The sequence below is a fragment of the Pempheris klunzingeri genome, chromosome 7 (assembly GCF_042242105.1).
Source record: "Pempheris klunzingeri isolate RE-2024b chromosome 7, fPemKlu1.hap1, whole genome shotgun sequence".
NCBI classification, from domain to species: Eukaryota; Metazoa; Chordata; class Actinopteri; order Acropomatiformes; family Pempheridae; genus Pempheris; species Pempheris klunzingeri.
In genome coordinates this window covers 9942980-9957324 of record NC_092018.1, presented here as the reverse complement: position 1 = coordinate 9957324, position 14345 = coordinate 9942980, and the positions used below count along the sequence as shown (strand labels likewise).

Sequence of the window (14345 nt, the reverse complement as noted above, 5' to 3'; positions counted from 1 at the left end):
AAATGTTAGTCTTCATGACATGGGAACTTAGCATCCCTGTATCCAATTTGGGCCCTTGTACCTTATGTAATATTAAATAAATTGATTGAAACATCAGTTGTTAAATTAAATCAAAACCAAAAGTAAACAATCTTCTATCTGGTTACCATCAGAGACCTCAAACTTTCTGTTTGACTCAAGGTGTAATTTCCCATGTCTTGCAAGCAAACATTACGCAAAGGAAAAAAAAAAACAGAAGTTTCAGAGCAGTGCAGAATATGTTCACAGCTTATGGCACCAGTTTGGGCCCTTGTACCTTATGAACATTTAATTGCAAAAATATTAAATAAATTGATTGAAAAAAAACAACAATTGTTATAGTTATTAAAAGAAGTCTAATGAACAAAACATAGATAAAGAAACAAAAGTTAAAAGGAAACATCTGTTGTTAAATGAAAACCAAAAGTTAATCGATCTTCTATCTGGTTACCGTATCGAGAGACCTTAAACTTCCTGTGTGACTCAAGGTGTAAGTTCCCATGTCATGAAGACAAACATTTCTTAAAGGAAAAAAAAAACTTTCAGAGCAGTGCAGAATATGTTAACTGGGATGACAAAGGGTATAATTCTACACTATGAAATATTTTTAAACAAGGAAAAATTAAATATCAAATCAAGCTGCAAGCTATGCCCATTGTACTGGACTGGAAATAATATATATATATATATATATATATATATATATGATATTGGAAATATAAGAGGACACACTTAATGTGTTGTGAAGGTGTGGTGCTTGTTTTCTGTTTCATTCTGAGATGCCTTTAACATCACAAGGCTATTGGTTTTGGTCTGTGGTGTCCTTCCAGCATATGGAGGTGTGATGCCAAGTTCAGAAGTTTCGTTGTGATTCAATGAGTTTCACTGTGACACAGCAGCGTTCACAGCAACGGTTTTCTCCATCAACAAAATGGCCTCCAGTAGTTTAAAAAGATGAATTCACCTTTTCTTTTCTCATTTTAACCACTATTTTACCAATTCAAATTCCTCCCAATGTGGTCCTGTTTCATGTGAGAATGCATCACACCTCAGAAAAATTAGTTTTTATTTGAAACTGTTTGTGTCTTGTTTGTCTTCATGACATGGGAACTTACAGCTGGAGTCAAACAGGAAGTTTGAGGTCTCTCGATTCGGTAACCAGATAGAAGATTGATTAACTTTTGGTTTTCATTTAACAACGGATGTTTCCTTTAAACTTTGTTCCTTTATCTATGTTTTGTTCATTAGACTGAATGTTGTTGTTTTTTTCAATCAATTTATTAAATATTTTTGCAATTAAATGTTCATAAGGTACAAGGGCCCAAACTGATGCCATAAGCTGTGAACATATTCTGCACTGCTCTGAAACTTCTGTTTTTTAATAAACATGTTAGCAGTTTTAAGTTGTGTTTCTGAGCTGTTGAAAGACATTTTCTTTCTTCATTTATTCTCAGTGCTGCACGTGTTGCTAGAATGTTGCTAGAATGAACATTTTGGACCTGTGTCTGCTAGCTTTCTAGATGCAGCAACCGTTTGTGGAGCATGTGGAGTCTGTTTACTATATTTTGTTGTTTTTCTCTTTAGGTGCTGCGTCCTGAGAGTCTCAGTAATGGGACCAAAGTATGAGTTTTGTGGGTCAGAGTAAGACATGTCAGGACATAGTGTGCTACTGGCGTATGCCTGTTTTCACATTCCCTGTTTTGACCAAAACATCAGTAAAAGCCAAAAGTACAGCTCTAGATGATTATGTCATCTCAGTGTAACCTTATCTTTTATTCTTCTTTCAGTTGTCTTTTTTGGTACTTTTTCCTCAAACACCTGTTTTGCAAATAATTAACTAAGATTTTAGAGTGATAAAGAGATTTTAAATGTCTTATTAGTTGTACAAATACGTTTTTCAATGCAAATGTTGTTTGCTACATCTCTCTTGGCATTGATCTCTGAAGGCATTGATCACTGTTTTGCAAACCCAGGGTATGGAGCTCATAATGTTTTACTGTTTTCTGAAATTTCGTAGAGTTCTTTTCCATGTCCTCTGTGAGATTAAGGAATGACTCTTGTGTGTAACCGGTCAGTTCAGCAATCTCACTCTTGTTGGGTTCATTCACCATTTTGAGAAAATGAAAGCCCAAATGGAAATAGCTGAAAAATGTAATAATAATTTAAACATTGAAGTTATAATTTAGTTAATAATGATATGAACTGAAACGCTCAAAGGCCCTGAAGGTGCAGAGCAAAGGCTTACTCACTCATGTAATAAAACAAAGGGCTGTCATGCCTCACAGTGTTGATAATGCAGCATATGTGCCATTTGCTGTATGAATGTGTGTTTCACTATCAATGTACTGAAGTTGCTTCGATAAGTACTTTATCAAAGCTCTTCCGCTTCTTTCAGAGTCCTAGAAGATTCTACAACACTGGCTTATTGTTATCATCCCAGGACACAGTCATAGACTCTACTTTGCACTTTCAATCCCAGCACTGCCAGAACAAAGTAAGGGGTTAGGGAAACTGTGAAAATTGCTGTCATGTTTTATGATCCTCACCATAACTATAGCTGCTCCACAGATATGGAGACGACTCTAGCGGCGCTAACAGAGAACAGTGTGACCGGTGAAGAAAAGGGAACAAAGAGAAGAAAAAAAAACGCCCAAATATAAGAATCAGTGAACAATTGTTGCTGCTGCATGCCAAGGCGTCTTCCGTTCGGGCAGAGACCTATAACCCAAGGTCAACATCTACACTGAGAAAATGGATTCATTCTGCTCTGTATGTCCAAAGAGACTTACAGTAAGTTAGTTGAAGCTCCATATGCACAATGGATAGATTTAGAATGAAATGAAGGGAAGAATTGATGGAACCTCCTGGAAAAAAAAAACAGAAATGTAGGTTGTTATGGAACACACAGTTTATAGTATAGGTGGCTTGTATTAGTATGAACTCTCTGTAGTTGAATTAAGTCTGACTTCAGTTCCAGTGGGATAAAAATGCATAAATTGTGTAACTGGCCAAAATCTAAAAAGCACAGTAAAAGAGGACATGGTGTAAATGGCTTAAAATTGATATTTTATTAAGTTCAGCATGAAGCAAGTGTTCTGAGAGTAGAGACAGTGACAAACAATAGCAACATTTCTGATGAACAAATTGTAACTACACCCACTATCACTAGAAAATGTACAAATACACAATCATCATCACATAATCATGACCTTAATGAGTGCATTTTATTTTCTTATTATTTTTTTCGTTGTATATACCTTATTTATATTACTTGATCACTGCCACTGATTACTTCATGTAACTGCTGAGCATGTGACAATAAAGTCTTTTAATCTTGAATCTTGAATGTTTTGAAACTCATCTGGAGTGCCCTTAGTGTCAAACCACAAAAAGCTATCTATCACATTTTCACAACGGTCTGTGAATTTACAAGACCACCAATGATGCAGCCTTCTCACATTAGTGGAGACACCACTCTGCATTTTGATGAAGAGCGCATCTAAAGAGAGGCCCCCTGTTACAACATTTAGTCAAGTAATGGTTTAAAACTCTAATCAAGGACTGAGAGAAAGATTGCGTTCACAAGTCTATTCCTGCGGAATCTGCGGCGCAATAAGCTCAACGTCCTCTTCCATGTTAATGCTGTTGAGGAATCAACACCCAGTAACCTTCTGACACTGGATTGTGCTTATTTTATTGAAGGATTAAGCTTAATGGCTGCACCATGATCATTAAATTGACAATCCAAACATCAGAATTTATCATCAGATGAAGATAACGGCCTACTGGATGAGCGTCCATCCAGGCACATGGCAGTCATGTCCTCTTATAAAACAGGTGCCCTGGGGGAGCAATCAAGGCTACTGCTTCATTATTATATAACACTGGCTGCAGGCCATCCCATGGCTGCCCTGGTACAGAGAAAACCTGAGGAGAACTCACCTCCCTGAAACACTGGGTGCTTTAAGCAAAGGCAAATAATGATGAAATGTGACTGACGTATGTCTGTTGTTTGACTGAACCGTCAGTATTTGCCGTGAGGGGGTGGATCTGAGAGAAACTGTCACTAAGAAGGAACACAAAGCAATAACATCCAGGGTAGTACAGAACTGTATGCGTACAGTTCCTTTTGGATGAGTAAATGTCACTGTTGACTACTTTTAGCTGAACAGATACAATTTCCAGGCTTGTGGTCACTGAGACTTTTATTTTTATTGCTGATAACGATGAGCAACCACTTTTACTGACTTTCCTGTCCACATACAGGTACTCTTGCATATCTGAGATCATTTAAACGTCACAGACTACGACGTGTTTTACCTCTATTCCCCCGCATACAAACTTCTTACTGTATGAGCAAGAAAAAACAATACGGGAGAGGCCAAGAGGCCATAGGCTTCTATAGTGGACACCCTAAAATAACATATGAAGGAATAGGTTAATGTGCATTTTACCTCGTGCACAGTTACCAACTCTCTTATCTTGTCATTGACTAAGTTTGCATCAATAGCTGTGCAGTGTCAATATGTATAGTTACTGTAAATGAATACATTGTACAGGAAAATGGAGCTTTGCTGGAGTATTCTTGTTGGTGTGTCTTCAATCTTTCAAATTAATTCACTAATACACACACACTATTGTACAGTTAACGCACTTGTTTGCTTGACATGGAGATGTCACTTGTGCACAGACGTCAGACTTGTCTGGTCTTTAGTACTGTTATCAGTGCACCATTAACATAATCTATCAACTGGTCAAGGTAATGACCGATCAATATGTCCCTTGTTTCAAAGTACAGATGGCAACACATGCATTAGTTTGCCTGCCAGCCTGATGCCAAACGGGGCTTATCTGCTAATAAATTGCATTTCCGCAATTAATGCCACTAGCAGTGAACCATTAGGGTTTATTGGCCCACATTGCTTAAATATCAATGAGGTAAGCAACAAAGCTGACCTATTTAAGTGTTTACACCCAGCATCTCACACCAAAGGACGCATGCATGCATCTGCTTTTATATTTTTTGCACAGGTCTACGAAAAAAGGCTTAACTCTGTGTGATATTATTTTGTGTGTTTTGTATTTTATCTGTGTTTTATATGTTTTGTTTGTTTAAGATAAACAAACTGTGAGCAATAAATTGCACAAAAATGCCGGATGTAGCAAAAATGATACAAATTAAAACTTTTTAAATTTGAATTATTTTTTTTTTGTTGTTGTAATTTGTCAGAAGACCACTCCAGTTTCAAAAAATTGCAATCATTTCATGGTTCAGACATTAAAGGGTTAATTCATCTTATGTAGATGTGGCATATAGTATGAGACACATAGAAAGAGATTACAAAAATATATAAAAGTGAAGACAAACACACAGTGAAGTTCTCTGAAAGGGTATAGGCGTTTAATGGTCTACAGTTATGGCCAGATTTATCATTTACTGCATCACAGAAATCATGCATGCATTTGACAGTGCTAAGAAAGGTGCTATGCTGTAAGAACTACACGCTATATATAAATATAGCTACAATTAAAATATGCCAAAATCCTGAGAAAGGTATGAGCTTTAACTAAACATATTGCGAATAATACAAAATAATCCCTCCATAAGGGTCTCTTGGTCAAAACTTATGAGTATGAATACATTTAGGAGTGACACGGTAGCTTGCAGGTTTAAAACACTCCCACCGCGAACAGAATAACCTGCAAATAAATTACAACCATCGCACTTTTAAAACAACACAACTCGAAAGCTTTACATTTCTTTTTCCAAATGAAAATAGAACAGACTTTTTTTTTTTTGATTAGATCATACAAACAACGCTACACTTCATCACAATTTTTCCAAAAGGTGTTAAGACAATTTTGAGTGGTATAAATGACAGTAAATACAGCTATAAAAGTGCTCCTTTGAGAACAAGACTGGTGATTGCGGCACTGTTTTTCTTTTCATGAGATATAAAATTTAAGAGAAACACTATGACAGCAATATTTTCCTTCTTTTTCAATTGCTAAAGCTCTACTCTTTGACTATGGGCCATAACTTTACAAAAGTGTGGTTACACAGGTCATGGATAGACAGGAATGTTGTTATTGGAAAAGGGTCTCCTCAGGCCCAGCAAACAAAAGGCAGATTCAATCCATGTCCAAGCCTATTCATGCATTCGTCCTGTGCTCATCAGTATTTGCCAAGCTCACACTGGGCAGTGATAAAGCCATTCTAATTACTGGGTTGTCCTTTTGAACCGGCCCGCTCCTGATTTTGAAATGGGTTGCTTAGTCATAGTAGGTCCACATTTCACTTTCCCAGCAGTTTCCCTTGAATCAATTTCATAACATTGTCATTTTAAATACCACTGTCTTCATCATCTGGAGCCTCCTTTGGTGACCTTTAGTTGTTCTCTTGTGAGACTGTGGTCTCCTACAAAAAGAGAAGAGAAAAGCAGAGGTGGTTTAGTTTATGGGTTCTATTAGCCAACAAATTACACATACCTCTTTTAAGTGAGTCATACCCAAAGCGAAACCAGGGCTACTCAAAACCAGGTTCCTAATTTAGACATAATTAAGTTTTCCATCCATTAAGTAATATAGCACCTAATTGGTAATCCATCCCAAAAAACAACCTCATGCCATAACAATTGTTGGGCGTATGGTGAGTGAAGTTCGTTATGTACTCACACTTAGGTGCTCCTACTATCTTATCTCCTCCATTTAGTGTTGCAATCTAATGCACTAACTCAACGGTGTTATGGCCATTGTATGCTTATACAACTTAAGATTTCAGATAAGACTACTGTTGTTTGCAGGGTGTCCGGAGCAGGCAGAGGTCCAATACTGTAGCTTTCATATCTGTACCTTTTTGAGCAGTTTTCTTGGTGATTTATTTATTTTATTATGTGCAGCAGTGTGGATAACGATTTCAGAGGACGCATTTCATTAAAAAAGTTAATTGGACCAAATTTGATTCTTATTTGCCTGAGCCGTAAAAACTGCTCTCACGTTTTTCAACAACATTTCTTGCCTGCTGAAGCAACATTTTTGTTGAAACAGCAGTAACTGGAAACACATTTTATCTATATGAAATGGAAACTTTCTATCAAATTCCTGAAGCTTCATGGGGTGCTGCTTTAACTGCTTATCGGCTGTGTTTAATGAGAGCAGCGCTATAAAAACTTCTACCTTCCTGCTCACAGGGCAGCACATTTGGGGGGGTGAGGAAGGCAGCATGTTCAATTAACTGTTTGTAATGATCCTGTGTGTGGTATGTACTCATGTTTTGCTAAGATTTTAACTCGCAGTTACGCATTTATATAAACAGGCCTTAATGCTTTTGAGTAGTAAGTGAATGAATTGAATCAAATCTCTAAAACAAGAGAGGCTATTTAATTACTTTAGGCTGTTATTTTTAAGCTGTTTTGCATGCTGAGCTATGATTAAGTTTGTACAGTGCATTTTGTTATAATATGACATATCTCTGAATTTAATGTCCCATATTTACAGTCTCAAAACTTCCACCTACAAAATTTGACATCACCAAGTTTGCATGCGTAAATCAAAAGAGGAGATTTTATTGCGTTGGATATTGTCAGTTTTCACTGAATATGTATGTATTAAAGCCATAAAAAAGTATCTTACAATTGGAGTCCTCTCTCCGAATTTGCTCCAGAAGGTCATCTTGACTGTGTTCCTGTGCCCCGTCCGCTGGTCAAAGGTTTGGCAGAATTGGAAAGGGGGGCTGTACAGGTGCAAACTGATGGCACCCTCTGTGTGGCTGCCATTTTCCACACGATGCAAGCCAATGGAGTCTAAAATATGCACACACACACACACACACACACACACATGAACAAACAACATGCATTTACACTGGAATGCATTGATACGAGGCGCACAGGAAGTTACTGGCAGTGCTGTAACCAACTACTGAGACCAAACATCACACCGGGGCTGTGTTGGCTTTGGGGAAATGCTCAGTCAGCAGTCAGATATGGAGAGAGACCTGAATACTATTCATTGTAAAGTTGCAACTGGCTGTTAACTCCAGCTAGAATAGTTGTAAATTGGCTGGAATCTTTGCTTTTACTCTGCACAGTAAAAAACCATATATGACACTGAGGCCAGTCGTGTCTGCAGAGATACTGTATGTCACATCAGCATATCTCACGTGGGACAGAACATGCAATGGACGTTTGTTCTCTTGTACTGAACACAGCATTATTATTTAGCCACATTAACATAAGAATCAGAGTGTTTCACCGTGTTAAGAACCAGTTTCACAACTTGCCCCCACACACAAACAAACAAGTATTAATAGAACTAAGTGGTATTATTAGGGTAAAGGGCCAACTCCAATTAAAAAGAAAAGAAACAATCAGCACTCAGTCTGGTTTCTCACCATTTATGTAAGCGACCTTGTTTTCCTGGAGGATTCTCTGTGACTTCTGGACCATATCTCCTTGTGATTTACCTTCCGGCCAGTCAAACAGGGTCTCCTTCAGCTGACCCTGCAGCATCTTCATGAAACAGTGGGAGTTTGTGTGGTCGTGGATGCTACTGCAAATGTTGAGGAACACACATGCATACAGCATCAGAATATGTCTTCCTCATGACTTTTCATCTTTGCAGTTGTGTTCTCAGACACTCTGGACCTCTTCTTCTTGTGTTAGGCTACGCAATACACAAACTGTTCATCCAGACTGACAGATATAAGATCCATGCATAATATAATGTAATGTCATTGCAATTCTATGAGTAATAAGCAGTCTGCAGTAGGTGCTGTAAAACAAATATCTTTGCTCTTGTGAAAAAAAGCTCTTAGTGCTGGTCAAATAATATATAATCTCATTTCTCTAGACTCCCAGTTCAGGTGTTAAAGTCACATATGCTGACTTGGTGGGAACTGCGATAGATATCATCTAATAATATCAGTTTACACAACCTTCCTGTCTGTCTGCAGAACATTGGACTCTCTTATCTCTATTAACTTGATGCAATAATTTCCAAATCACTCGAACATGTGGTCGACAGTATCTAAAGATTGATGAGCTGGTGACATGCCATAACATGAGAGGACAATCTTATTATTTCCTAAATGAAATGTTTGATGAGTTTAATGCAGCAGGTGTGACAGGTTTATACCTGCTGGTTTAAATTTACTGCGATAATCTCTTGTAGAGACAACAAGAAAATTAGCAAACGACTATTGGATTTTGCTATAAATGAGCAACAATCATGCTAATTATTCGTTTGCATGTGGAGGCATCTCACCTGCCATGGCCCTCTCCCCAGCACAGAATGATGAGATTGAACTTCCCATTACCCTCATCAACCAGGTTCCTCGTGTACCTGCAAAAGATGATAATTTGTTAAACAAACAGGGACACAGACGGTACATCGTGTATCCTACTGTAACTGTTCAAAAGGAGGCCAGAGGGCAAACTTGTGACGCACAGGTGACTGGGACTGGGAAAGGTAGTGAAAATGTTTATAAATGTATATATATGTATACATTCATAAATGTATATGAATGTATATATAGTATATATAATTCTTGATGAAAGTCTGGACATTTGAGCATTATGAGGTTTACTAATTAAAATGTATTACCAAAATGATGACTTGAATTTATTTTTTTGCTATTGTTATTTTACTTGTCTAACTAAACCCGCACCGTAAAGCTTGTAATACACTACTTGCTGTTGATAACGGTCGATTCTACTATTTCATTTTACAGATGCCAAGGAAAATATGTCACCTGCCCTACAATCCATCTGGGGCCAGGGGCCACTGACACTTCAAAGTTTTACTCATTTTATGCCCGTACAGAAAATCTACCAGCATCCCCTTCGTGTCATAGGCGGACCTGCGTCCTTGCTGTAAATACTGTCGCCGCTGGGCACCTATTTGTCTGCCCTGAGGGATCCCGTCAGTCTCCAAATGTTTTATGAGCAGCTGCAGCTCGCTGGTGGGCGACGCACAGACACACCACAAGCAGCCACCTCTGCAGAAATCAGCGGGTGTGTGATCCGTTCTCAGTGTTGATTGGATGGCCCTCTCACCCTCCCTCCATTGACCCCAACACTCACCAAAACACTGGGACGCCGGAGCCATTGAAAAGTTTTCAATACAACAGCCGTATTTTGCGGCGGGGAGGGGACTGCAGAGATAAACACTGCGAACGAACTGTTTTGTACGAGATCATCAGATCGGCGAGTAAGTGGCGTTTAAAAATACGCTGCACTGATCTGAATTATGCAAACAACTCGGGTTTGTTTTTCTTTTATTCCAACAGGGTGTGACTAAAGCTGCGATTCTGCATGGAAACAACAACAGCTGGTTTTCATTCAAACATGAGGACGAAGCTTTTTTAAAAGTAAAGACATTTTTAATGACTGGATGTAAAACGTGGATTAAATGCATTCAGTATAACCTTTTAAACAGGTTATACTATATGAATCCATACGTATGCATAACCTATAGGAATAATGAACTTATCTTAAAGTCCTTTATATGCACCACTTTTTCAAGGGCACGGTGCCTCCTTCCAGAGCGGCCACATAAAGTGCTTTTAACTTTTAAAAAAGTGACATGGAACACAGACACAATATGAAAAATTGCGAAATTTGATTGGATAAATAAAAGTTTAAAAACAAAAACGCACTACGCCAAAGTGACAGACAAGGGAAAAGAGCAAGAGTGCAAAGTGCATCAGCACAATAAATCTGAGTAGTTATTAGTCCTATCAGGATTATGAAACAGTTTTACCTGTACTTGTCGAAAATTGCGTACTGCTTCCAGTCCTCAGGCTTGCTTTCATATGATTCCATTATATTTTGGACCTCCTCAACATTGATGGAATCACTCGCGAAGATGTTATGCAGGATTTTTATCAGGTCGTCCAGAGTCTCTGGCTTCATCACCTCGGTTTGCTCCATCTCTCTCAGCTGGGCAGCAGGTTTTTCTTCAATTATTTCTTTTCAGTAAGAACAACAGGTTTGTCTTGCCAATTTTGTTCAGTCCTTTACTTTTTATAGGCCAGAGCAACAATTTGGGGGCGAGCTGGTAATGGACTGTACCATTATTGAAAAAAGGGGAACGCCCACAGCACAGTCTAATTTAAATGCGTTTAGCTGCGAGTGCATGATTGAATATTGAGAAAAAAAAACACGTTGCAGAGCTTTCAACACACCTGCTCCATACAGATGATGCAATTTCTATCTTTAATTTTGCGTGTTTTAACCGATGCTATGCATTCATCTCACACATTAAGAACTTGGACTAATCCTCTTTGAGTCCAATTCCACCACGTTGTCACAAACACACAAGCTCCCCCTTTCTCTGTCTCTCTCTCTCTCTCTCTTTCTCTCTCGCCCCCTTTCACTTTCTCACTGAGTTATTTTCCCATCAAGGGCTGGCCAGACTGTTTTTCCGAGTGCACTCATCAGAAACTCAGCATCAACTCTGTCATCAAGCTTGTGCAGACCAGATCAAGTTTATCACCCTTCTTTTGGATGCACCAACTCAACAGATTATGACATCACTCTTGCAATATATATTTAGTCAATCTTATGAAACACTCGTATTAAAGTAGCCTATGCAAAGGGAAGGACACCAGAGGGGCGGGGAGGAAAGTCCCTCATTAATACTGCAAACTTATAATGGCTTACTTAGTTCATTACCCAATGACGTGTGGCCCTTTCATACCACCAAGCAACCTTGTACAGTCGAGCAATAAAATCTGATGATGGATCAAGTCACGTACGCCTTGTGGGTGTGAGAGTAACGCTAGTGGAAAACTACTTGAATAATTTGGCCTGTGTTTTGATGTAAAATGTGTGTAAATGAAAATATTGTATATTAGAAAATATAAAGCAGAAAGGGCTGTCCACTATAAGTAGTCAAGAGTAAAAGTCCTCACAGAGGAGCAGCTACGTCTACGGTGGGGTAGTTATGACTCAGAGAGCACCCCTTCCATCTGAATATGAAGTTTCACAAAATCCAAATACCTGAGTAAATTATAGCCTCAGACCTCAGCCTCAGATAAACCTCACATCACTAAACAATAAGAAACAAACTGAATAAGTGCTCATACACAAGCAGGGATGCTCCTGTCCATGTTTTTGATATCATGTCTAAAATCCTTTTATCAGGATGTTCTAGATGCGACTGATGAGCCAGTCCAGTTAATCACTCAACTGTACTACACCCATTTATCTTGATGAAAAGAAGAAGACTCACTATGAAGAAAAACAACATGCCAGTGGAAGCCTGTTCAGTGGCTCAGGGACTATTTTAGGTCATGTACTGAATAGTACAGATGAAATCAACAGGGTATTGACTGTGTATGTGTTTAGAAGTGGTGGCTTGGAAGTGCAACATATCAAATGTCACATCAGTGCTCAGCTCCAACTTTCACTTCAGCGTCTTACTCAAGGATTCTTTACAGGAATATTGTTGAAATCAAAAATATGCTGCTTGAGTAGGAACAGCACACTTTTCACACTTTTCAAAAACGGATAAGGTAAAATTATCTGAATATCGCTGGTTATCAACTGCAGTAAAGCTGGAATACTTCTGCAGAAAAAAACCCTGCATTTCTTCAAAGTCTGTGTCAGTCTGTCAAAAGAAAAAACTCTCTGGCTCAGAAAGATATTCAGACCAAATTCAGGGTAAAAAGTTGAGAATATTTTTTGAAGTAGAGGTCATGGCGAGTTTTTCTCTGAGCTGCCACATCATCAATATCAGATGTACTGTTGCTCCACCTTGTGGCTAAAACTTCAACTGACTATTACCAGTCAAACTGATGCTCTTTTAGGACAGAAATAAATATCAACTGGCTCAATGTAAACTTACATTTGAAGTGGTTTGTTGGTTCTGTAAAAAAAAAAAAAAGCAGGTATAGAAGGTCTATATTATCTTCCTTTTGGGAAATGTCACATCCAATGTTTAATTATTAAGATTATTAGCCTGTCATTAGCATTACATACCACATTTCATTCATGAAATGCTCAGCATGTTTACATCAAACGGTATTGATTGAATTTGTGGATTTTCTCTGGCACAAGAAACATGGGACCAGGACCAGTCGCTAATGTTGAGGGCGGAAAACACAACATTAAAATAAAAAAAAAAGCTACAATAACACGATTTATTTTAACATAAAATGAAAGAAAGATTCAAAAATTCAGCTCACTAAAAGACAGACAACTACTCAAAAATCTAATCAAATTTGTCATGAATTTACTATCATTGCTCAATCAATGGCAACAAATTCAAACAACAGCAAGAATACAGAGACCATAAACAGCATGAAAATAAACAAGCACTCAATAATATAAATGGGCAAATTAAATCAAACAAAATAACCTTGCATTTTAGAAGTAGAAACACGTACAATTACAGCAAAAAGGACAATATACGTGATATATACAGTACCTGTCAAAGGTTTGGACACACCCTCTCAATTGTTTTTTCTCTATTCTTATTATTTTTTTTCATTGTAGATTAATATTGCAGACATCAAAACCATAAAGGGACACATATGGTATTATGTAGTAAACAAACCAGAATATGGTTTATATCTTAAATGCTTCAAAATAGCCATCTTTTGCTTTGCTGACAGCTTTACACACTGTTTGCACTCTCAATCAGCTTCATGCGATCGTCGCCTAACATGTTTTTCAGTTAACACATCTGGCATGGCAAGAGTTCATTTGTGGAATTTCTTGACTTCTTAATGTGTTTCAGACCATCAGTGATGTGCAGAGGCAGGTTTGGTATACAGTTCTATACAGTGAACAGCCTTATTTGACTACTGTTTTAAGCCATATTATGGCAAGAACCACTCAACTAAGTAAAGAGAAATGACAGTTCATCATTACTTTAAGACATGAAGGTCACTCAGTCCAGAAAATGTCAAGAAATTGTATCCTCAAGTGCAGTCGTAAAAACCATCAAACGCAATGATGAAACTAGCTCTCATGACGACCGCCTCAGGAAAGGAAGGCCCTGAGTTACCTCTGCTAGAGGATGAGTTCATTAGAGTTACCAGGATCAGAAACTGCAAATTAACAGCACCTCAGGTTAGAGCCACATAAATGCTTCACAGAGTTCAAGCAGCAGACAAATCTAAGCATCAGCTGTTCAGAGGAGACTGTGTGAATCAGGCCTTCATGGTCGAATTGCTGCAAAAACGCCACTACTGAGGCAGAAGAAGAAGAAATTGTTGGGGCCCAGAAACACAAGGAGTGGACATCAGACCTATGGAAGTCTGTACTTTGGTCTGATGGGTCCAAATTTTAGAGTTTTGGTTCCACTCGCCATGTCTTTGT

General features: G+C 38.2%; 1 protein-coding gene across 1 annotated transcript; it reads right to left on the bottom strand.

The window, feature by feature from the left end:
- Positions 1-5397: 5397 nt before the first annotated feature.
- Positions 5398-11030, bottom strand: cdo1 (cysteine dioxygenase, type I). Its single transcript, XM_070833864.1, has 5 exons — positions 10780-11030; positions 9283-9360; positions 8411-8568; positions 7651-7820; positions 5398-6436 (listed from the first exon to the last, which is right to left on the bottom strand). The coding sequence occupies exons 1-5, from the start codon at positions 10947-10949 to the stop codon at positions 6407-6409; spliced, it is 606 nt and encodes a 201-aa protein (XP_070689965.1). The 5' UTR covers positions 10950-11030; the 3' UTR covers positions 5398-6406.
- Positions 11031-14345: the final 3315 nt, after the last annotated feature.

Coding starts and splice junctions, on each gene's coding strand:
- cdo1 (XM_070833864.1), bottom strand. CDS start 10,949: ATGGAGCAAACCGAGGTGATGAAGCCAGAGACTCTGGACGACCTGATA. Junction 9,361..10,779: donor GCAATTTTCGACAAGTACAG/GTAAAACTGTTT, acceptor CATCTTTTGCAG/GTACACGAGGAACCTGGTTG. Junction 6,437..7,650: donor TCGGAGAGAGGACTCCAATT/GTAAGATACTTT, acceptor CTCTTTTTGTAG/GAGACCACAGTCTCACAAGA.